We start from the raw sequence: 22,752 nt of genomic DNA, 5'->3' as shown, positions 1-22,752 counted from the left end.
ATTGCTCCATACATTTGTTACATCACTTTCTTCTTCTCCTTTTTACTTGTGCAGAGTATAGTCAAAGTCCCCTTACTGTTTCTGCACATTCAGTAAAATCAGCAAAGCTGATGTCTTTATCACCCAAGCATTAGAATAAATCATTTCATTTTTACACTGTGTGTATCCTCAGCGATTTGCATTGGTTGGAGTGTGTGTTTGTGTGTGTGTGTGTGTGTGCTCTTACCCTCTCCCAATGCAGGGTGTGACTGGCAGGTGACTCCCACAGCTGATGCTCATCAGGTGTGATCAGGAGGAGCTCACCTGGAGCAGGTCTCCCCATGAGGCAAATAGTTCCACCTCGGAAGTGGTACGCAGACCTCATCTTGTCAAAGCTGTACTTTATTACGCATAGTTCCTTCCGAGGAAACCAGTTCCCATCCACACTCTGCTCTCCGGAATCACATTTTTTGGATCTGCATAAAATGCATGAACTCCGTTAAAGGAGTTCACGCATCTGATCAAAATGCCTCCATTCTGAGGTTTTCCAGGTCAAATCCCACTGGAAGGAGATCCAAAGGGAAACCCAGAGGTCAGTAGAGGGGCTAAACGTGCCTTTGCTGTCGGAACGCATTTGTATGGTCACAAAGAGTTGGAGCAGGGCTTTTCAAAAAGAGGGGCATGCCACAGCTCTTCAGTGGGGGTTGTGACATGAAGGTGACGAAAAGATGAAAACGTAACTGTGGTCTTCAACCAACCTTCCCATGTCAGTGCCAGAAATAAAATTGAGAGATTTTCAACCGTGTACAGTAGAGTGCAGTGTACAGTCAACACAAATTAGACTAAATGACCATAAAGTTGGAATTTTCATGGGCTGGATCTAAAATATGCGCCACTGCCACAAACACGAGTTTTTGTTTAATTTTAATTTTAGCAGTTGTTGTAAAAAGTTCATACTTGACAAGGTAAATGAAGCTTCATACCTTGTAGCGCTCCACATCGCTAAAGCAGGGAAACACCACAACATCAGTGAAACATATGAGTGTCTGGAATAGGAAGCATAGCAACAGCGAAAACATTTACAGAAATAATAGCAGTGATGTAGTTTGGGAAGGGGGGATAGCTCTACTTTGAAAACTCTTGAATTAAGGGTATTACTGGGTTGTTTCACTCCAGTAATGCTCCCTTTGGACGTGGTATCCCTGCAACCAGTTCTCACATTAGGTGGAAAACAATTAATGGAAGATTTTAAACATAAGTATGAAGCATTACTTCATAATAAAGAGGGTAACTAAAACTGACAAGTTACAAAGTTTTAATACTCACACATAGTTTTAAAAAGTTAGGATCCTATGTACATTCATCTGGAGTCCTTTTTGTTAATGCCCTCCTCTACATCGATTAAGGATCCTTTTTGTAGTATGAGTGACCTGCTGTCTGTTTTCAATGTTCGATTTCAGCTGCTGGATAAAAACAAGCTCTAGGATGAGTCACAGTCATATGCTAAATGTATTCATTCAGGCTCAACCAATCCAAGTCCAAACAACTCCTCGTAAGAACATCTCTGTCTTTACACTGAGGACAAACTGTGTTTTTGGATGGTGATGAAACTAAACCACATTAAGAGCTGGAGTAGCTGACATTTCTCAGATAAAGGGAAACATTTTAGCAAGTTTACTGTCACATCTTTGGTTAAGTATAATAACGTTGGCGAGTTCATTCCAGGTTAAGTCAATCTTTTGTGCGTGTCATGCAATAACTGTGTTGGTTCCGGTAACTCAAACTTTGTCCAGGTTCCTCAAGCATAACATCAACACTAGATCCATTCATGAGTTTTTGACATGGCGTATTGTAACACAGCAAAAAAGAAACCTTACATTGACAGATTTATAAATTGCCCTGACTGGAAGCTAGCAGGTTGTAAAACAATATTTTGGTAAATTACCCATCTTGGAGTTTACTCTATGCATGCTGTTGGTTTTTGACTCAGCTGTACAGAGTTTAAGTCCTGATCTTGGGGAATTTGTTGCTTGCCTTCCCTTTTTTTCTAGTTTGATTACTTTCAATAAAGGCCAGTAGTGCCACAGAATTAAAAATATATTGTATATTCAGTAAGTTTTACTTCCAGTTTTACTTCCAGTAAGACTGGAAGTAAAACTCCTGACTGTTTGCTTTCTAACTCCTGATTTTGGGGAATTTGCTGCCTCTGGGACCTCCTTAAACCAGTTTTTCTTGAAAAGGGATTAGTTCCCAAATCCTGAAAAAACTGCCTCGGTCTTACACTAAGTTTTGAATGTTTCTGAAGTAATTAGCTCAGAATCTCATAAACTTTCTCATTTAGGCATTGTGAACTGCATAAATATGTTTCCTAGCGTTTGCTTCTTGAGCTTTTCACATAAACGGTTGGTATAGCAACTACTTTACCATACAATGTTCTGTAAAATAGTAAAAATATGTTTTTCTTTGTAATGTTTATTACAGGGAGATTAAGATTGAAATCTGTGTTTTCCCGTCTTTTCAGCAGTCTCCATTACAATAGAGGTTATAGTTAGGAAACAAAACATTATCTTCAGTAATTCAATTCTACATTAAAAGTATTTTGTTATGTTTTTCTAACCTTTATCTGGACCATTTCCTCTTTTTTTTGAGGGAAAAAGTACACTGCGGTTAAGGTAACGGAAACTTAGCAGCTTTTCGGTAAGAACATGACAGTGTGTGTTTGCATATGGAATGCACATGGAAATAACTACACTCTGATGATTAACCTGCAAGATATACAACCACTCACAAGCATGCTTCTTAGTAAACGGATGTCGAAAACATCTCCACTCTGGTTTGAACTCGCGTATAAGTTCGAAGACAGGTTGATTTTTTTTTTTACAAAAGACACGTCTGTAACGCTGCTCAAATACTGTCAAAAGTCAGCTTAACGTTACTGTGAAAACTGCAATCATTCTGAGAATAAGCTACAGATGAGATGATTCATCTTTTACTCACAACCTGAAATTACTAGATGATAAACATCTTAAATATTAAAGAAGCAGAGTATTTGTTTCTATTTGACTTCACATGAATGGAAGAGTACTAAGAGTACTACTTTAAATTGGGGTGATAGTTCACCAAACATTATTGCTCATAAGATAGCAAACCAGAACCTTTCTTTTTGGATCTAGTACATTTACAGATATTTTAAATACACTTTATGCGCATTTTTGGATTTATTTGTGTGGGTATTTGTTTTTTATATATAGTGGATTTTTCTGAAGATGTGCTTCACTTTTTAGAAAATAAATGAAGTAGTCGGTAATTCTAGACTTCTCTATTAAAACGTCCTTCTGTAGATCACCTTTGTGTTGTGCAGTCTTAATTTCATTCCACCCAAAACCACTAAACAGGTTCGACGTGTCTGAAGGGACAGTAACACATGATCTTCTGAGAAATGCAGACTCATCGATGCAGAATGTCATGAAAGGAAAATAACCCATTAACCACTTTTGATTTTGTATAAACAGCAAAAACCTCTAATGATGTATTTTCTGGGAAGATAAAACTCAAAATTTGTAATTTAAGACACATAATTAAAATACCCCTGCTTTGCAAGAAATGTATCTCACTAGTTTAGAAAACAACACAAAAAAGTAAGGCTTTTTGCAACTGCAATTAACATTGAGCTAAATATAAGGATGAATTATACAAACTTGTGCAAGTTGTATATGTAATAATAATGTACATTTTAAATATATCTACTGTACTTTTGCCTAAGACTAAAGAACCTAAACTGAAGTTGCAATATATGGAGTTTCTTTACACAAAATAAACGATATTAGTCTTTCATTGCTGCCTAAATTGTGATGTCCCGACTTTGACATTAAAAGAAATAAAAACTCCATATGTATAACATAAAAACTATTTAATTAAACTGTTTTTCAACTTTAACCTCTTTCTGGCTTTTTCATACACCTTTATCATGTGAAGTCAATCGTATCTCGATGCACAGGATGTGCTCTGATGTATGTTTCCGGTAGCGGCATCAGCAACCTGTATTTGGAATAATAAAGAAGGAAGACTGTGGTTAGTCTGATCTAATCTGTGAGCAAAGCAGAAAATGTTAAGCTGGGAAAAACTAAGCAAACTAACATGGCAACTGTGGTTTTACAAATGTAGAAATGTATTTATATGAATCAGACACAAACAAGCAACATTGAAAAGGAAAGTGTTTTGTGTAAGATCCTATTAGCATGATTTTCCTATTATGAAAACACAGTACATGTAACCATAGCAATAATAATAGAGAATTGAAAAACATCAATGCCTCTTTGACTGATGTGCATTTAAAGCCTGATAATTGCATTTTGCAGTAATAATAACAATATGATTGCCAAATAGTTTTTGGTGGAGGCAATAGGTGGGCTGTAGCTACTTCAATACAAATAACAGCACCATTTCAGGCTTGGTCTTACTCGCTCTCCGCGCTGCTTCTAACACAGCTGATCATAATATAAACCAGTTGAAGAAGAACTAGGTGGTACTTTCAGGCACAGCACTCACCTAACTGGAGTCTTACTTAAGACTATTTTGAGTCTTTATGTAACTATAAATTAAAACAAATAAAAAATTGCATGTGGAGTTCCTCAAGGTTCAATGGAACCATACAGATGATCGGCATCTGTATTATTCTGCATTTCAGCTGTTTTGCAGTTTTCTGGAAGTTTGTTTCAGATTTATGCTGCACAGAAGCTGAATGCTGCTTCTCCGTGTTTGGTTCTGCATGTCTTTATAACAAATTATGGTGTTTGGAGCCAAAGAAGAGCATTTAAAAGTCAACACTGAGCTTTAAGCAATAAAGTTAATAATTCCTACATTCAGCTGCAGTTAATTTGTTTTGTAGCCTCAGAAAAAACTAATAAAAGAAGGCGACATATTAAGCAGTTAAACCAGACCACAGAACTTTCTGCACACCTGTCAGTGTGGCATAAAGACATTTATACAGAGAGAAGCTATTTATGTCACTAACACATTTAACCACCCGTGTTTCAGTGACACACTGTGTACCACAAAAACCAGTCCCTCCTGTCTGTCATGTAATAGATTTTAAATTTCACCTGCTGGTTTCGAAATATCTGAATGGTCCAAATATTTCTGATCTCTGGTCCATTATGAACCAACTAGAACAGATCATGAGGGTCATGGCTACTCTTTGTACTCGGTTACAACCAAACACGATTATACAGCGTTCAGCTTTTATACTCCTTATCTGTGGAACAAACTCCCTGAATGAATCAGTCCTGCTGAAATGTTCAATTGATTTAAATCAAGAATTAAAAAAAAAAACTATTTACTGTTACATTTCTGTAATTTATTGTTATGTACTATATGCTGTTGTATGTGTTTTTAAATGTTGTTTTAAGACTTTTTTTTTGTTATTATGCAAATCATTTTGAATTCTGTACATGAAATCTGCTATAATCTACAAATAAACTTGCCTCGCTTTAAATAATCGCTTTTAAAAAATTGTTTTCCTCTCATTATGCAACACAACAACATGAAGAAATAGCATTCCAAAAATAAATTAGGAATAAAAATCAATTTATCAATATATCAAGTGAAGCCAGCAAATAGTTTCATCTCACCAAAGTGCCATGTGGTTTAATAACATGAAACCACATAAACAAGTCTTTAAATAAAGACTTGCATAATTTTTCCATTACATAGACATCTAAACCTTCTTGCCACTGATGATGTGTGGGAGGTAGAGCTGTGAGCCAAATATTTATTGTTATTATTAGCACCATTAAACAGATTTTGAGAATTTGAACTTTCTTTCCTATCCACGCAATTACATAAATCTCAAGATCAGGGGCGATTCCAGGATCTGACCTATAGGGGTGCTTAGCACCCAGCAGTGCTAAGACCCATGAGAAGATATTCGTTGGTGCAGTTTTCTAAATCTAACTGCTTATTTACATACATTCACAAACAAAATTAAGAGACATGTTGTCAGTAATTCATATAATAAAAGAACAATGTTCATTTTACTCAAAGAGTAAAGTCAGAGAAACTGATAATATTTTCCAGAGGTGTATAAACTCAGTTTGAAACAGAATCTCAAGATTACATCATACCTGCCAACATCTGCTAACATTAATGAGACACAAGCAGCTGTGGAGTGACACAGTCCTGTGGTCTGCTGCCCCGGAAATTAAAATAAAATCTACTCAGAACTTTGCATTTACACTCATTTGAAGAACATTTTACTAAATTCATAGGATTAATAAACCTAAAACCAGTTAATAATCAAGGTAGTTGATAATAATAAAATACGGAGGCGTCAATACGGGACGCCTCCGTATTTTACGGGATGGGTGGCAACCCAATTCAGGGGTGCTTTAGCACCCCTAAAACAGGGCTAGAAACGCCACTGCTCAAGATATAAAAGTTTGGGTCAAGTGGCAAGTTAAGCTTCAATATATGGTTCTGATTTCTCCTTGGATTCCTTACCAATAAGATCCAGGCAATCCCATAAAATATGTAAATTGTACTTTTTCTAACTTTTACCCGAGTAGTTTCTTGGGCGTCTTCTTTTTACTTTTACTTGAATAAAAATATGTTGAAGCGCTAAGTACAATTATTGTCTACATTACCCTTTTCCTTCCTGTAGGCGGTGCACATTCCCATGAAATGCTTGCAACAACCACAGATGAAGAAAGTACTGTTGTGCGACATGCCGTAAATCATGTGGCACTGTTGAGCAATACTTAATATTTTGTTGTTCTTAAAAGAGAAACTGTCACATCAGGCGTTCACCAATTGAGTCCAAACAGTGCCTGACTTTCGATTTTACAGTACTTTCGATTTTTGATGTCATTTGTACCGACATACACGTTTCAATTTTTCGGAAAATCCGCGTAGTGATCGTGTTTTCCTGTCTGACATAAGGAACTACACTAACCGCATTCTGTTGTAGAAGAACAGGGTTTGTCCAGTGATCCTGTTTCTGCCCCCCCGCTCCACAAAACGATGCTGGTCACCGTTTTCTGCGCGCCGAGGGATCGCCCAGAAACCACGTTTGCCCTCGACGTTTCCCCGGAGCTGGAGCTGAGGGACTTTGTAGCACTTTGTGAACTGGAGTCAGGAATCCCAGCTGGGGAAATCCAGGCAAGACCCAAACTGGATGTAGCCGCGGAGCTAACTCAGCTAGCAGCTAACGTACCTAGCATGAATCGCTCTGTTGATGATTTGACGCTTGAGCTGTTGCGAAACATGAGTTATTAACAACAAATATGCTTTTAGATATATTTTTCACTCATTTATTAGAACATTATTGATAAAGTGTTATCTGCCATAGCGTGAGTTTAGTTTTAAACCTGTAAAGTTAACTGTATGTGAAAAAATTAAGTAGTTATCTGTAGCTAAATGTTACAGATAACATTTAGCTTGGTTGGCTTATCAAGATAAAGAGGAAATGTAAGCTTAGAAAATACTCTTATAGCTTAAGGCCCAGTGAATTTTTAACAGCTTTAACACTAAACATAGCTGTATAAATCTGGTTTATGTTTTTATGGACTAATTGGAAAGTTCAGTATTTTCATTGGCCTTGTGCTTGATCTCAACTAATAACTATGTAGATGCACCAATCGACTGGCTAGAGGTCGGAATTAGACTATTTTTCCCTTGGTCAGGTCTAAACAGAGATTGACGAGTCAAATAGTGAAGTCATGTTTTATTTCATAACTATGAAAAGCATCAAAGCAAAGAAATCCTATTTATTAGCTATAAATATATCACTGAATCCTGTGTACTGTGGTCTTCTTTTGAGTTTAATAGAAATAACCTTTATTATCCCTCAGTAGGGAAATTCAGGAGTACCAGCAGAAAAATCGAAGCATGCAGTTTTACACAAAAGTAAAAAATATTTATACATATAAAATATACTGTGCAGTTATTAAAACTAACATACTCTTATTCAAAGAAATGTGCAACAGAGTAGGAAAAATTAAAAACAGTACAGATTGTGCTTGTATTTTTGCACCAAAGAAACAAAATGTGAGTCTGTTACTGCTGCATGCTTTACAGTTCAGCAACAGCTTCACACGTGGGGTGGGAAAAAATAGAAAAAGGACAGGAAAAAAATTATTTGATGCATAAAGAGATACTGTCATAACCGCTTCAGTTTAAAATGTGAAAATACTACCTCAAAAAACTTCAATAAAATACACGGGAATATGTATGAACCACAAAAGGCCTGACTGGTGGATCTCTAAATATTTTTCATTTAAGAAAATTTAAATAGAACGCACTAACACATAATTGTATACTCTTTGGTCTAAGACCGTACTAAAATTAACTGATTTAGTTTGTCTTCAGTCTTCAGCTATACTTTGCCAGATTTCTAACAGAATCTTCTGACATTTTTTCATTTGGGATGTAGGCCCCCTGTGTCAGAAACGTAGAGGTCCTGGTTATTTAGTTATTTGTTCCAGCAAGTGCAGTGTGTTAGGAGAAAAAGCAGGCAGTGATGAATCTGATAGTACTAATCTCTGTCCTCTGCTCCAAATGATAACGGTGTCTTCGCTGTGTTAATTGTTGATTTTAGATTCATACAGATCTCTACTAAACATACTGAAAACAAGAATGTTAAATTAAGATAAGCTATTGCATTAGATGTGTTGCAAATGGGCATAGACATGTATATTCCCAGATTAAAATAACCTTGATTAAAAGTACCAAACTTTCATATTATCACTTTATTTAAAACAAAAAAAAAACAAATAATACTGTTACTTCAAAACATTTAACATCAAGTTAAATGTTTGCAATGTGACATTTCATCCCAGTATTCCAAAATCTGCTTCGATGCAAGATTTAGTGAAACCTGATATTTTAAATTTCTCCCATGCATTCAAAGTTTATTTGTCGGTAATCTAGCTGGTCAGGAAATGAGTTTGTTCCAGATCTTCTTGACCAAGATGCTGAAGTTCAAGCAGGGTGATGCTGCTCAGAACTGAGATCTTGCAATGTTTTGCAAAAGTATTATGATTTTATGTTTTACTGCATTAATGAATCCTCTATTATTTTCCAACAAAAATAAAACTACTCATTATGCAAAATGACAAGTTACTGTTTCATGTTATCTCTTGTTGTGTAAAACTCTTACAGTATTTTAAATTCAATTTACTAGAGCAAGATACTTGCAAGAAGTAGCTCATGCTCATGCATTTTTGGACTGCAGTGGGATCTCCATCGATTAAATAATCTTAACCTTTCTTCCAAACAGATCACGTATGTAGAGCAGCCCCTAAAAGACCCCACCCGTGCCTTGGGGACTTACGGTGTGAAGGATGGAGATGTGGTTGTTCTTCGACAAGCTGACAGAAGGCCTCCACAAACTCAACCAGCTTTTCCAGGTAACATGTCTGTTGACATTTCCTTTGACCAGCAGTCTGGCTTATTAGTTTTTAGGCTTTGACACACAGGAGGCAACGTCATTCCCTCCCCAGTTATTTCCTTTGGAACTTTTGCAGTTTGGTGACAATCACTTGTCCTCCTCAACCAAGCGACCGGCAAAATTTGTGCAAGCGAAATTTGCACAAATTTTGTGCAAATTTCATTTTGTGCAAGTGAAATTTGCACAAATTTCATTTACACAAATGTGAAAGTGAATTCACATTTGTGTACATGCAGGTTAGAGATGTGAAACAATGTTGAAAATGTGAAAGAGATAGTATTACGTATTTTCTAGGCATGCAGTGACATTTTTAGCACAATCAAGTAACTATATTACCGTCAGTTCTTATAAAAATGTTTTATATATCAAGCATAACTTAAGAAATGTGACTTCTGCTCTTTCTGACACTCTGCCTTCAACAATGCCTTTCCAGTTTACAACTGTTCTTTGGAGCGTTGTTCTGAGAAGTAGTTCCTATGATAGGTTTCAGACATGGTTTTGATTGAGGAATAACATTATGGCTTGATACAAAGCACAAACAGTTAATTTTAACTTTTGTTGCTGCTGCTATCGTGTCCCATGTGTCGGGTTAGCTTAGTTAGTTAGGATAATAAGCTCTGTCACATGGTGGTGAGAAGGCCCTATGTTCAGTTTCCAGTCTTTCTGTTTTTCCAGTGCATGTGCGGGTTCTCTACGGGTTCTTAAGCCTCCTCCCAGTCCAAAAACAAGTTAAACTAAAATTGCATTTATTAGTGTCTTCTTTTAGGTGTGAATGTGTGTGAGCGTGTCTGTGTGTTGCCCCGTGTACTTTGCCTTTCATCCGGTGTCAATAGGCTCTAGACTCCTCCACCCCACCAGTGGGTGGAGTCAGTGGATGGATGGGTGAAAAGTCTAACTTCTCTGCCTTTCTCCTCCTCACCAGGCCTGCCCCGTATCGACTTCAGATCCATCACAGTCCCTGGCACCTCATCTTCACCCAATCAACATTCTGCCCCGCAGCCGCGGCAACAAGCTCCGCAGCAGCAGCAGCCGCAGCCGCCGCCGCCGCAGCCGCGCCCCACACAGCCTTCTACGCCAATGGCCTTTCGCGGCTCTTCGCCACAGGGCCTGGACAACCCCGCCTTACTACAACAGATGCTTTTATCCAATCCACACGAGCTTTCTCTGCTCAAGGAGAGAAACCCTCCACTTGCTGAGGCCCTACTGAGTGGAGATTTAGGTGAACACATTCAAGTTTTTAGTGCCTTAAAGAGGCTTAGTAACTGGGGAGGTTTTTAATATTTTTGTCGCATTACCAACACAAACTTAAATGTAATTTATTAGGATTTTATGTAGGGTATAATTGAGACGAGAAATACAGAAAAGTGAGTTATTTGTTTTAGTATCTTCAAGTCAACACGTTTTAGAACAACCATTTTCTGCATGTCAAGCATGTCTGCAATCTCCCATACATAATTTTTGGCACACAAGATTTTTCAGTTTTTTCTTTCAAAAATGCCTTTCCTCTTGCTTGTTTTGGCGTAAACTACTTACATTTGTTGTATCAGCAGACTCCCAGCTAGCGGTTATTTGATCCCTCGGTTTTTCTTTTCCCAGAGCGTTTCACCAAAGTGCTGCTGGAGCAACAACAGGATCGAGCCAGAAGAGAGCAAGAGCGAATCAGACTTCTGACCGCTGATCCATTTGATTTGGAAGCTCAGGCAAAGATTGAGGAGGACATCAGGTAGGAAAACATTTGGAAATCACTATAGCAGCTTACGACAATGCAATACAAAATACAACACAGCTCTGGTTTCACTGGTAATGAAAGTGCAAAATTTGAACATGATTTTTGCCATTTCTAACCTAATGCATTAAAATTCAGTATTTAACCACCATGTTTTAACTGTCTTCCTTTTTCCAGGCAGCACAACGTGGAGGAGAATATGACAATTGCAATGGAGGAGGCCCCAGAAAGCTTTGGACAGGTGGTTATGCTGTACATTAACTGCAAAGTCAATGGCCATCCTGTGAAAGCTTTTGTTGACTCAGGTAATGAACATAAAACCCTGATGCCTGATAAAGTTTCTACAAGTTTGTTGGTCAAGAAACGGAGTGGTAATGAAACATGCGAGCGCTGAACAGCAGTTTAGTTTCAGCATGTTCAAAAATGTCTTGGCTTCAACGTTAGTGGGAATGTCACTTTTAATTGATCAGGATTTGTTTTATATTTGAATTTGCCTTTCTGTTTGTCCTTCTCTCATGTTTGAATACATGTAAAAAAAGCAACATTAACTCACCAGCCGTCAGTGTCGGACTTTAGTTGCAGTCGTTAATGCCGACATTCAAGCATGAATAAAAACGACACAGTATGTTTGATACCAAAATTGCACCTTTCGGTCCTGTTTTGTCAATTTTTGTCCTCCTTTTGTCTGTTTTTTGTTTGTCATGTTAAGGAGCGCAGATGACCATCATGAGCCAAGCGTGTGCAGAGCGCTGCAACATCATGCGACTGGTGGACCGGCGCTGGGCGGGGATCGCCAAAGGAGTGGGCACTCAGAAGATCATCGGCAGAGTTCATTTGGGTAGATGGCTCTTCAGCATGTTGAAATGGAGTATATTAAAATACAACTAGAATGGTTTTATATTCACTGAATGCATTATCCTCTTTAGTTTTACAATCCTTTGGTTGTGATTTCATAAGCGTGAAGCGACTCGTTGCTTTCCTCTGCTTGCAGAATCTAATTTTTAAAATCCAAACAAGCAGAGCTCGGTTAAATGTAACTATTTGGATTCTAAATGTCCTGATATTATCTGGTTGTGGAGCAGCAGAAAATCCTTCCCTCTGAAAACGGCGTTTATCACATTGTTTATAATTTATTGTGATAGAGTTTTTATTTATTGCTGTCACGATAAATATCAATTCTTGACGTTTGAAAACTCCCAAAACTCGCCACATGGCTCGGATTGTTATTTCAACCATTTCCTCAACAATATTTCTGAAAATATGATTAAATGGAGTTACTGTGTGCAGTTTAATGCTGCAAATAACACGACCGGTGTCCTTATTGCAAATGGGATTGTTTTTCAATCCCAGACTTTTCAATATATGTGTTTGTTGGGCTATAATTGCTGTGACACACAGTCATATGCCTTCCTTACAAAATCATGATAAAACTTTAAGTCTGTATTCTCCTTTCTCTCCGTTTTCTTCCTTCCAGCTCAGGTCCAAATAGAAGGAGACTTCCTTCCTTGTTCTTTCTCCATATTGGAGGACCAGCCGATGGATATGCTGCTAGGCCTGGACATGCTGAAGAGACATCAGGTTAGCTGTATTCAAAAAGTACATTTAGATGATAAAATAAATAAATGGAATAAAATTTACTGAGATGAGTTATACAGATGATGATGTAATTTACCAAGGCGCACATGCAGACAGGCATTTCTTTTTTTTTTCCTCTCGATAATTTAGGGATAATTTTTTCTGTCCGTTTTTCCTTGTAGTGTTCAATCGACCTGAAGAAGAACCTGCTCATCATCGGCACCACGGGCACCGAAACGCGCTTCCTGTCTGAGGCGGAGCTGCCGGAGTGCGCCCGGCTCGCGTACGGACCAGAAGGACGCGAGGATGCGCGTCCAGAGGAGATCGCCGACAGAGAGCTGGCAGAGGCGCTTCAAAGATCTATACAAGAGAGTGGTAAGAAGCTGTGTCAGCGCTCTGGTTTCACCGATTAGTTTTTTTTTTCTCTCTCCAGCTCTGTTAGATTTACATTTGCATGTGCCACTTAAAGCTTCTTACTCTCAACCTCATTTACGCACTCATCTGAATTTCCAGTCACTTCATGTCATCACCTCGACAGTTTGAATGTGTTTCAAGAAAAAGATGAGATAAGATCGCTGTCCGATGAGATTAGGATTTTATGTCATCAGAGCTAGGCTACTGGTTACAGAGAAACTGATATTTATGAGGTGAAACTTAACGTCTGCGTCTCGTCATTGGCGTAACGGACCTGTCAGCTGTACCGCTCATGGTGGGTGACTTCCTTTCTGTACCGAGTCAAAATTTGGAGGAAATCCCCTCCAAAATTATGCATTAGTGCCAACTTACAGTACCTTTTTATTATGCAAAGATATGAAAGTCTAGTATGAGCTTCTGTTGTCTGAGGAGCCCGACAGAACCACTCGGAGCCGCCTACTCAGATACACTGAAAAGAACATGCAGTTCAAGCCGAGACGTAGGAGGTTATTTTTTTTCTGACATCAGATTAATAAAATGCAAACGGACTATAAACATCCGGTGGCAGGAATACAAAAGCAAGAACAAACTGGAGACGATTTTCCATTAACAGAAACTCTCTGGTAATTGGTGCGTTGCATTTTGTGTTCTCTCTGAAGTGGGAATATCAAAAGCTCATAAACAAAAAGAAACCGAGCAGAGCTTCCCCAGACGTAGATTTCCAACTCGGAAAATTGGAGATCTGTGAGCAACGAGGCTGCTCCGTGTACAAAACATAAAAGCTTCAAGAATAACCCGTTTATTTTCTCTTCTGACCACCAACCTAGAGGTGCACATCGTTCTTCTCAAACTCTTTTTGAGTTCCTTTGGAGTTGTGAAGCCAAAAAATGAAGAGAAATACGTTTAACATTCACTTTACTGTCATTCAGAAAGTCAGAAATACACAGAATTAAATTAAAGAGCATGGCTAAAAAAAAAAAAAAAAAAACATCTGCACAGAAAAAACAAACACATTGTGCCAGATTTGTACTGATAACTCAAACAAATAACACTGCCTCGACAGCAGTCCAACAAAAGTCAAACAGTGCACGTTTTCAGACATGAACCTGAGACAAAATGAGTGCAGCATTGTTAACCTGAAATGTTACAAAACATTACATAATATCTATCATCTCATAAGTAAAACATCTTATCTTGAAGAATAGAATGTGAGTTATAAACACCAGGGAGTCTTCCCCGTGTAAAGTTTAGTTCCCTTAGACAACACAGGTTACATATACTTAAGTTAATTATGAGTATTATGAGATTTTGAAGATGCACTTAAAACACATGGACTGATTATACAAGAGATAATTTCACAGATTTTTCAGAAACTAGAATCGGCTGCACTCATTTGAATTTGATGTAAATTTTCTGTTTTCAGAGACTGAATTATAAATACACACTTAAACTCTAATCTTTTAGGTTTACAAGCATCCTCCTTCTGACTGGACTTAATGTTATTAATGTTGCTGAGTCAAAAAAAAAAAAAAACTGTTGAAGTTTGTGTAGAGAGCTTAAGATTGGGGTGATGCCACAGAGCCCTTCCAGTCTCATACACATGGAGCTCATTTTAAAAGATAAATAATCAAAAACAGCAGTGGAAACATCTGTTAGCAATTAAAAGAAGCGTTTCATTGCTGTTAAATTAAAATAATGGTCAACTGTAGATGAATGAAGTCCCTTGGTTGGAAATATTGGCTCAAACACGATGATTTCTTATGGTCTGATAAATGTTTAAAAGTAGCTGCAGCAAATTATGCTCAGCTTGTTCTCAGCTGGAGTAAAACAATATATGACGAAGTTCTAAGAATTGGTTTAAAACGTTCGGCCGAAGTGACTTCATTCAGGAGCTTCTGCGGTTGACTCATGGGTTTGTGAACATCCCGATGAAGAACCCGGCCCGGGCTCAGGTTGTTTTCAGATGACACTTTTCACATCTGATGTGTGTGAAAAGGCCGACAGTTTGGTTTGGTTGCATGCTCTGTGTGTGACTGCTAACTTTCTCCGTCCCTTTGCATGATGTGTGTGGTGTGTGCCCCTAACCCCTGAGCAGGAGAGCACTGATGCATTTGGAGACAGCTGAAGAGGGCCCGACCAACCAGGTACTGCAAACTCACAAGACCATTACCAGAGCTAAGTCCATTGCTGTTGAATCATTTAGTTTTTTTTATTTTGCTGTTATTTTGCTGCTGTTGTGGTTGTTGTACCTTTTTATGTTTACTTATTGGTGTATTAAACCTGAGCTTACGACATTTAAAAGTAGCAGAAGTAGCATTGTTCATGAGTTATTAGTGTGAGAGAGCTGAACATTCATAAATGTGGTTGAAACGTCGTCCGGCTGACTGATTCCCAGTTCTGTTTTCTCCCATATTAGACACTGCAGATGGACAAACTACCTCACTGCAGCCCTCGCCATTTATATTACCAAGACCCTTAGACCGAATGGCCATACCCTCCTCTTCCTCTCAAAGCCCTTCCAGTTGTCAATCACAGAACCCGACCTTGGATCGCTCCCAGTCTGCGCCGGCCGCCGTGCAGCAGGCCCCACAGCTTCCTCAACCTTTGACCCCAGAAAACGATGCTTCTCCACCCCATGGCGACCGTTTCCACCCTCTGCCTCTCCAAAGCGAACCCGACCTGTCCCCCGCTCGCAGTCCAACATCGGATATATTCGCCAGTGAGTCCCAGGAGCCCAGCAGGGCGGCGCCAGCTGACGGTGTTGAATCTGACCAGGTGGAGAGCTCTTCACGTGAGGAGTGTTTGCCCGAACAGCCCATGGACCAGGAGGTGAGCGAAAGCGAAGCGGCGGAGGCCGACTCCGTCGAAATGGCGTGTCCCGCCGACTCCGCTGAGAGGGAGCAGCCTGACGGAGACCGCTGCTCCAGCTCTGACAGCATCCCGTCCCTGGCGGCGGCGCTGAAGGAGCTCCACGAGCTGCTGGTGCAATCGCAGAACCGCAGCACGTCCTGCTCCCCGTCCCACCCGCATGGGCAGGACTCGGACAAAGTTTCCCCCGAGCCAAGCACACCGACGCCAGAAGACACCCAGCCTGCCCCTTCTACTGCCAACGCAGCTGCTGCAGAAACAAGTGATGCCAAAGCTAACTGTGCTGCTGACGAGGAACCGTCGGAGAGTCCCGTCCCCGACCTCCAAGGTCAGGCTGAGTGTCTGCATGAAGACGCAGCAGAAATGGGGGAAGAGCTCGAACCGCCACGGTGCCCCGACAGCTCAGAGGATAGAGAAGAGACCTGCGTTAGCGGCGCTTCTCAGCCTGAGCCAGAGGTTTCCCCTGGTTCTGCAGCGGTCCCCGAGTTCAGGGAACCACCGGAGGGGCAGCACGGACGAGGAGTCGCAGACGGACAAGCCGCCAACACCACGGATTCCCTCCAGACGGAGCGAGCTTTCCTCAGCCCTGCATCAGCGGCTGTTAGCCCGCCACAGGAAGTGTCAAGCACCTCGTCCTCGTCTGCTCCTCTTCTCACTCAGGCCCCTCCACCTTCGTCGTCCCCGTCCCCCGTCCCGCCCTCTCCACGTCCCTTTATGGAACAGTTCCCAGCCGAGCACATCCAGAGGATCCAGGCAGCGGGTTTTTCTGCCAGGGAGGCGGTGGAGGCACTGGAGCAAGCCCACGGCGTAGTGGAGATCGCTCTGCTGGCTCTTCTGGCTCGCAGCATCACTGTGCCCACCTAGACTCGAGCAATCACACAAGAGTCCCCGGCCTCCCGACTCAGCGTCTGTCCTCTTTATACCTTGTTGCAGATCCAGATGTCTCAGTCTCCCGTTTGAAAGGGAGCTTGGAAAAGCCACAGGGAACACAAAAACACAAAATCTTATCTAGTACTTCTGGTCTACTTTGTAACACAAGTATCTTTAAGTACTCTGGAAATAAGACAGATTTAGCCGACAAGTAGGTTTTTAACAAGATGTAGGAGCTTGTTTCATGTGAATAATTCCTCAAGTACTAGTTCTACTTATAACATGTGAAAAATCTCGTTATAATTCAATCTGCCACTGAAACCAGTACTTTTTCATCAACATTAAGAAGTTATTAACTGAAAACAAGCTCCTACATTTTGCTGAAAAGTTGCTTAGAAGTTAGTTTGATCTTATTTCAAATGTAATAAGAAACTAGACCAAAAATACTTAGTAGTATTTTGTGTTTTTGCAGTGAATCCTGTCTCCTGGTTTGTCATAAAGAAAATCTAAGAGGAAACAAGACAACTGGTAATTTGTTTTTGGCTATTACAGATATGTGAGGTGTGTTTGCATGCAGATGTTTTGGGTAGCCCATCAATCAAATTGGTTTTTTAAGCAATTTGGTATCATTGATTTTTTTTCTTTCTTTTTTTTTGGCTTGTTTGGTTTCCCAACATTGACTTGTCAATACATACAAATAGTACAATTAATTTTTAAACCCTTAAATATTCAAAGTTTCTCTTTCTGAAAGATCTAACTGTTAATCATGAATACAGTCTGTGCTCCTTTGCAGAAGTTCTTGTTTGTAGCCCAAATGATGACAGAACTGCATATTGGGAACATAAGCAGCTCATATTCAAAGTCACAAATAATTGGAAATCTTTAAATTAACAGTAAACATCACTAAAATACCAATTGTATTTAAATGCGACAATAGATGGCATTTTCTGGTTCAGCATGTCTCTTACAGAAGGTATCTTGTACTGTTTGTATGACTGCAATCCGAAAGCTTTCCAACATGTAGATTACAGAACCTGTTTTTTAGCTCTTGTTCTGAAACTTTCTATTTTGTGTCAAATCCTCATAGTGTGTTTATACTTGAAATCATCCCTTTTTTCTCTCATTTTGAGTCTGGCCATCTTGTCAGTGCATCATATATCAAGGATTTTCATGGCTTTATTTGAGTCATACCTACAATATTCAGGCAGATTTCATTATTTACTTTTATCTTGTAAGAAATTTTAAATTGCAAATAAAATGAAACTAGTATTTGTATCCTTTGTCTGTTTCAAGTCATTTTGCATTATTCATATGCTAAACAAGCAGGGGGGTATTTGAAATATTGTTTTTTAACTTTCGTATCTTACTGCTAACATTTTGTTTCTCAGGAAAGTGGAATATTATCCACAGTTCAGCTATATGTTATTCATAACCCTTGCATTTTACTTTGCAAAGATTCCAATTTAATGAGTTCTTACTGCACTTTTTGTCATTATTTCATTTTATTCATTTGAAAACAAATTAGCATTTTAAATCGGTACCATTTTAATTTTTTGTGTAAAGCGGCAAGAAAGGGGCAGTAAAAGTAAAGTTCTATAATATTTGTTGAATTGGACTGTGTGTACTTGAATAAATGTGAGTACATGACTGCATTATATAGAAATGAACTGGGTATATTTAGAGTTCGCGCCACGTGAAGACGGAATACCCCGCCCTCGCCTCCCTTTCCGGCCAGGTCATCCGCCGGCTGACTGTTAGGGAGTGTTGCTGTCCAGCCGGGCGTTTCTGAGATGACGCACCGGCTTGTGCTCCTGTGATTGCTGCTCACAGTGGGTGAAAGTTTATGTAGTTTGACTGCATTTGATGCTGTAGTTTGTGACCATAGTTTTAATCTAAGCAGAGTGTAGGAGCTTCTTCAGACAGTGTTATATGGGAAGTTTTCGGCCCGGATTCATTCTTTATGGCTTCCTTCAATGTCCGCGCTGACGGCATGTATGGCTTTAAAAACGACGTTACAGACGATCTGGAGCAAGGCAATGAACTTCACATCGGGTTTTCTAATCTGGAAAATGACCTTCAAGGAAGTGGCGACAACACGGACCTTCCTGAGGATTACAGGTGAAGTGAAACAGGTGGACTCGGATAACACAGGATGTTTTGATTGTGACTTTTTGTTCCTTTTTAGTCATCTAGATTTGTCTTCAGCTCTGAAATGCACCAAATACGAGCAGGCGTGGGATTTGCTGAGTCCTTTAATAGACCAACACTCTTGCCCTAAACCTCAAGAGGATGATTCATCTTTACCTGAGGAGGAGAATCTAGAAGAAGGGTGACTGAGGTGTAAAAACTGTACTTTGTTTTAACAGGGTTATAGTTTAACTAATGTGGCCTCTTCTTATAAACCCAGGGAAGCAAGTTCAGATGAGGAATTTCAGAGTGTGACATTCCAGTCAAAGTACATCAGTATTTGTGAGTTAAAATAAATATGCTTTATCTCTTGTTTTTGCTGGAAAAAAATGATTGAACACATGGGACTCTGTTTTTCTTTGCAGTCCCTTTGTATCAGGACTACTCCCTGCAGGCTATCGGAGACGGGATTCAGAAACTCAAAGATGGGCTTTTGTCAGACCTGGGCAAATCTGAGTCCTTTTATGGTCTCTTTTCACATTTGAGGGCTGACAACCATTTAGAAACCGAGTCTCCTGTTCTGACCCCTGGCTCGACTTCACCTACATCTCCAGCTTTTTTTCACGGCCGGCGGTCTGCTTTGAGACGCCACAGCCACTTTGGAGTAGTATCCCCTCATCAGTCTGCTGATTCGATCTCAACCGAGTCTTGTTCTCAGGGACGAGCTTCTACCTTAAGCATCAGCAAGCGTTTGGAGTTTGAGGATCCATCCCCATCTCAACCACCCAGTATTAGGCTGACTTCTTGCACACTCTGGCAAGACTTGGAAAAGGTGAAAGCTTCTGGTCTGCCCAACATCTTGACACCCAAAGAGATTGGCCTTCAGGAGGTACGTGGCTTAAAATGTTGAACAAAATGATCTCAGCAGATTTGGTATTTGACTTCTTTTCCTTGCTTTACAAGTCCATGTTTGAGCTGATCGGCTCTGAAGTGTCTTACTTGAAGAGTCTCGGCGTTCTCGTCAACCATTTCTACGCATCGAAGGTGCTGAAGAAGACGATGTCCACAATGGAGCATCATACTTTGTTTTGCAACATCCGACGTGTGATGGAAGCAAATACAAAGTGAGTTCCTCTGATGCGACTGGATGTCTTTAATTTCAGTATGAATGACTGTTTCCAGTTTTGAACTGGTGTCTTTTTAAAGATTCCTTCTGGATCTGGAAGCTCGACTGGGAGAAAGCCTGATAATATTTCAAGTTGGTGACATTGTGCTGCAACACTGTGGAAACTTTAAGCAGCACTACGTCCCATATGTGACCAATATGACGTACCAGGAGTCGCTTGTCAACCAGCTGATGTAAGCACATTCTGAAATAAATGATACTGGACGAACTGGATATGGACAGTACCTTATAGTCTACTGGGGAAAACTGATAATGGGTCAGACTGTATGTTTCTAATTACAATTAAAAGCAACTGTGTATTTTTAGATTCGTCTTGATTGGAATATCATTGCACTGGAGATGCATTTCTGTAGTTCAAATCAAAGTAAAACAAATTTATAGTTGCGTTACGCAGTGAAACCTCAAGTATCAAGTTGAAAAATGGCTTACAGCAAAGGAAGCCTTACAAAAATAATCTTTCAGTTAACTTTCAATATTGCAAATAAAAATGTTTAATACAGAAATTTTGGACCACCGAGGGGCAGTTTAGTCTTTTCTCGTTACCCCAGGTAGGATATCTCTGGTTGAGGTCTGACTTAACCAAAGGTGTAGGGCAGTTTTTACCAATATCCTGGATAAATCCATGCAATATCCAATATCCTGCAATCCGTTCCTTGTTAAATCTTGAGTGGACTTTGCTTCACAGTCACTGCTGTAATCGGTTTGTGTGTCTTCCTGTTTGACCTTTCCAATAATGTGTGACTACAGCAGCATGAGTCAATATTCTCCATGATTCTCATAACAAAACTGTAAACTTACAAATTGAATTTTGGGGGTTTGTTACCAGTGAACTCTAATTTGCGATGCACCTAAACTGGGTCTCTTAAGATAATCTGTTGAATGTTTAAAGCTTTTCCAGTGATTTGATTCCAAACATCTATTGTCTGAAATTGAAATGTCACAACATTTTGACTTATTTTATGTACTACGAACATTTGGACTTCATTGCACATAACTAAGCTAATCTTTCCCTACTTTAGGCAGCAAAACAGAAACTTTGTGTATGCTCTGAAGAAGCTTGAAAGGGACCCGGTCTGTCAAAAACAAGGACTGAAATCATTCCTGATTCTCCCATTTCAGAGAATAACGCGTATGAAACTTCTACTGGAGGTAAAACTTAACATGGGCTGATTATGAGTGCCTGACTTTGCACACTGCTTTAATTTTCAATTTTGATTTCAGAGCATCTTAAAATTGACCGAGCCAGACTCTGAAGCAGCTTCAAATCTCTCAAAGGCCATAAAAGGCATCCATGAGGTACGGCTGTTTACTCCGAGTTGCAGAAATTACTTCTTTTTTTTTTTCCCTGTCCCTTTGAGTCCAGAGTTTATACAAAAGTTTACGCAAAGCAATTTTCAGATTTTATTTTACAATGAAATTATCTGTAAACATAGTAACTGCATAATGTATTGGCTGCACCTTCCTAATGCTCACTTATGAACAAGCCAAAAAAATATAATTGGGAATTGTTTGATTTCATCCTAGATTCATTGAAATAAGATTTAGTGTTAAATGTGGCCTTTACTTCCATTCTCTAATTTTAACACATTTCATGTTCTTTCCTACATTGAGAAAGATTGTGTTGGAGTGTGACCAGAAGGTGGAAAAGATGAAACGCTTGGAGGAACTGATCCGCCTGGAAACGCTGATGGACTTTGATGACATTAAGGTGTTTTTTTTTTGTTTTGTTTTTTTTCCCCAACATTTCTCTTCAGGATTTGTAACGGACGCCCATTTATGACTCTAATTTCTGAATTTATCCCTGTCCCTGCCAGTTGGTTCCTCTGGTGAAAAGCACACGCTTCCTGGTCCTCCACGGACCCCTGGACACTGTGGTGACCTATGGGTCAAAACTATCGACAGTCAGGATCTACCTCCACCTCTTCAATGACCTCTTGATCATCTCCTCAAAAAAGTACAACACTTAACTCTTTAAAAAAAAAAAAAAGCTGAGGTGTTTGTGCTCAGGAAGTGAATTTTGCAGGGTACTTTAACTGATTAAGTCCAACCTTTTGTACTCCCACTTCCAGGTATGAACGCTTCGCTGTGCTGGATTATGCCGTCTTCCCTGAACATGTGACTGTGTTGGCGAATAAAGTTCTGGGACTTCCTGTGGATTCTTTCATATTAAATTTATCTCAGAGTCAGATAGGACCGCCGACTGCCATTATATTGATTGCAAGTAAAAGGTAAAACTAGGCAAACTTTGTTGTTTTGTTTTAAGTTGAAACTGGTGAATTAAACTTGTTTTTTCCTTCTAATTCCAGCTTTGAGAAAGAAGTATGGATAAAAGCACTTTCAAACAAGTGATGGCTTGATTTGGATAATTTTTTTAATCCGGGGTGGGATGCATCTTTTTTTTTTGTTTTTTTTTTTTTCTTTAGATTTGTTTCTTTCACACCAGTGCACACTCTTGGAGAAATGTTCAACATAATGTTGGGAGTATAAAGGTGTCACCATTTCATTGCATTTTGTAAATAAAAACTTTTATGAGCTGGGTGGTTCTGAATGTGTTAATAACTT

At 39.5% G+C, this 22,752-nt stretch overlaps 2 protein-coding genes across 6 annotated transcripts; both read left to right on the top strand.

The window, feature by feature from the left end:
* Window positions 1-6,686: 6,686 nt before the first annotated feature.
* On the top strand, window positions 6,687-16,996 carry ddi2 (DNA-damage inducible protein 2). Of its 4 annotated transcripts, XM_007550820.2 has the most exons (10): window positions 6,687-7,134; window positions 9,254-9,383; window positions 10,347-10,643; window positions 11,021-11,147; window positions 11,328-11,455; window positions 11,860-11,988; window positions 12,625-12,728; window positions 12,908-13,100; window positions 15,235-15,283; window positions 15,556-15,595. In XM_007550820.2, exons 1-9 carry the CDS (start codon window positions 6,997-6,999, stop codon window positions 15,243-15,245), a joined length of 1,257 nt encoding a protein of 418 aa, XP_007550882.1. In that variant the 5' UTR covers window positions 6,687-6,996; the 3' UTR covers window positions 15,246-15,283; window positions 15,556-15,595. The 4 variants fall into 4 exon arrangements, with proteins under 4 accessions (XP_007550882.1, XP_007550865.1, XP_007550856.1 ...); XM_007550803.2 differs by lacking the exon at window positions 15,235-15,283 and having other exon boundaries at window positions 11,328-11,391; window positions 11,868-11,988; window positions 15,556-16,996; XM_007550794.2 differs by lacking the exon at window positions 15,235-15,283 and having other exon boundaries at window positions 15,556-16,996.
* Window positions 16,997-18,615: 1,619 nt separating this feature from the next.
* si:ch73-15b2.5 (rho guanine nucleotide exchange factor 19) lies at window positions 18,616-22,727 on the top strand. Of its 2 annotated transcripts, XM_007550776.2 has the most exons (12): window positions 18,619-18,995; window positions 19,063-19,206; window positions 19,285-19,346; window positions 19,430-19,893; window positions 19,968-20,128; window positions 20,211-20,363; window positions 21,210-21,339; window positions 21,412-21,486; window positions 21,806-21,898; window positions 22,005-22,144; window positions 22,260-22,418; window positions 22,497-22,727. In XM_007550776.2, exons 1-12 carry the CDS (start codon window positions 18,838-18,840, stop codon window positions 22,537-22,539), a joined length of 1,782 nt encoding a protein of 593 aa, XP_007550838.1. In that variant the 5' UTR covers window positions 18,619-18,837; the 3' UTR covers window positions 22,540-22,727. The 2 variants fall into 2 exon arrangements, with proteins under 2 accessions (XP_007550845.1, XP_007550838.1); XM_007550783.2 differs by lacking the exon at window positions 20,211-20,363 and having other exon boundaries at window positions 18,616-18,995.
* Window positions 22,728-22,752: the final 25 nt, after the last annotated feature.

This window comes from Poecilia formosa, unplaced genomic scaffold, assembly GCF_000485575.1.
Source record: "Poecilia formosa unplaced genomic scaffold, Poecilia_formosa-5.1.2 Scaffold2, whole genome shotgun sequence".
Lineage (NCBI taxonomy): Eukaryota > Metazoa > Chordata > Actinopteri > Cyprinodontiformes > Poeciliidae > Poecilia > Poecilia formosa.
Note: the sequence above shows the minus strand (reverse complement) of the source record. Positions and strands in the feature narration are given on the sequence as shown.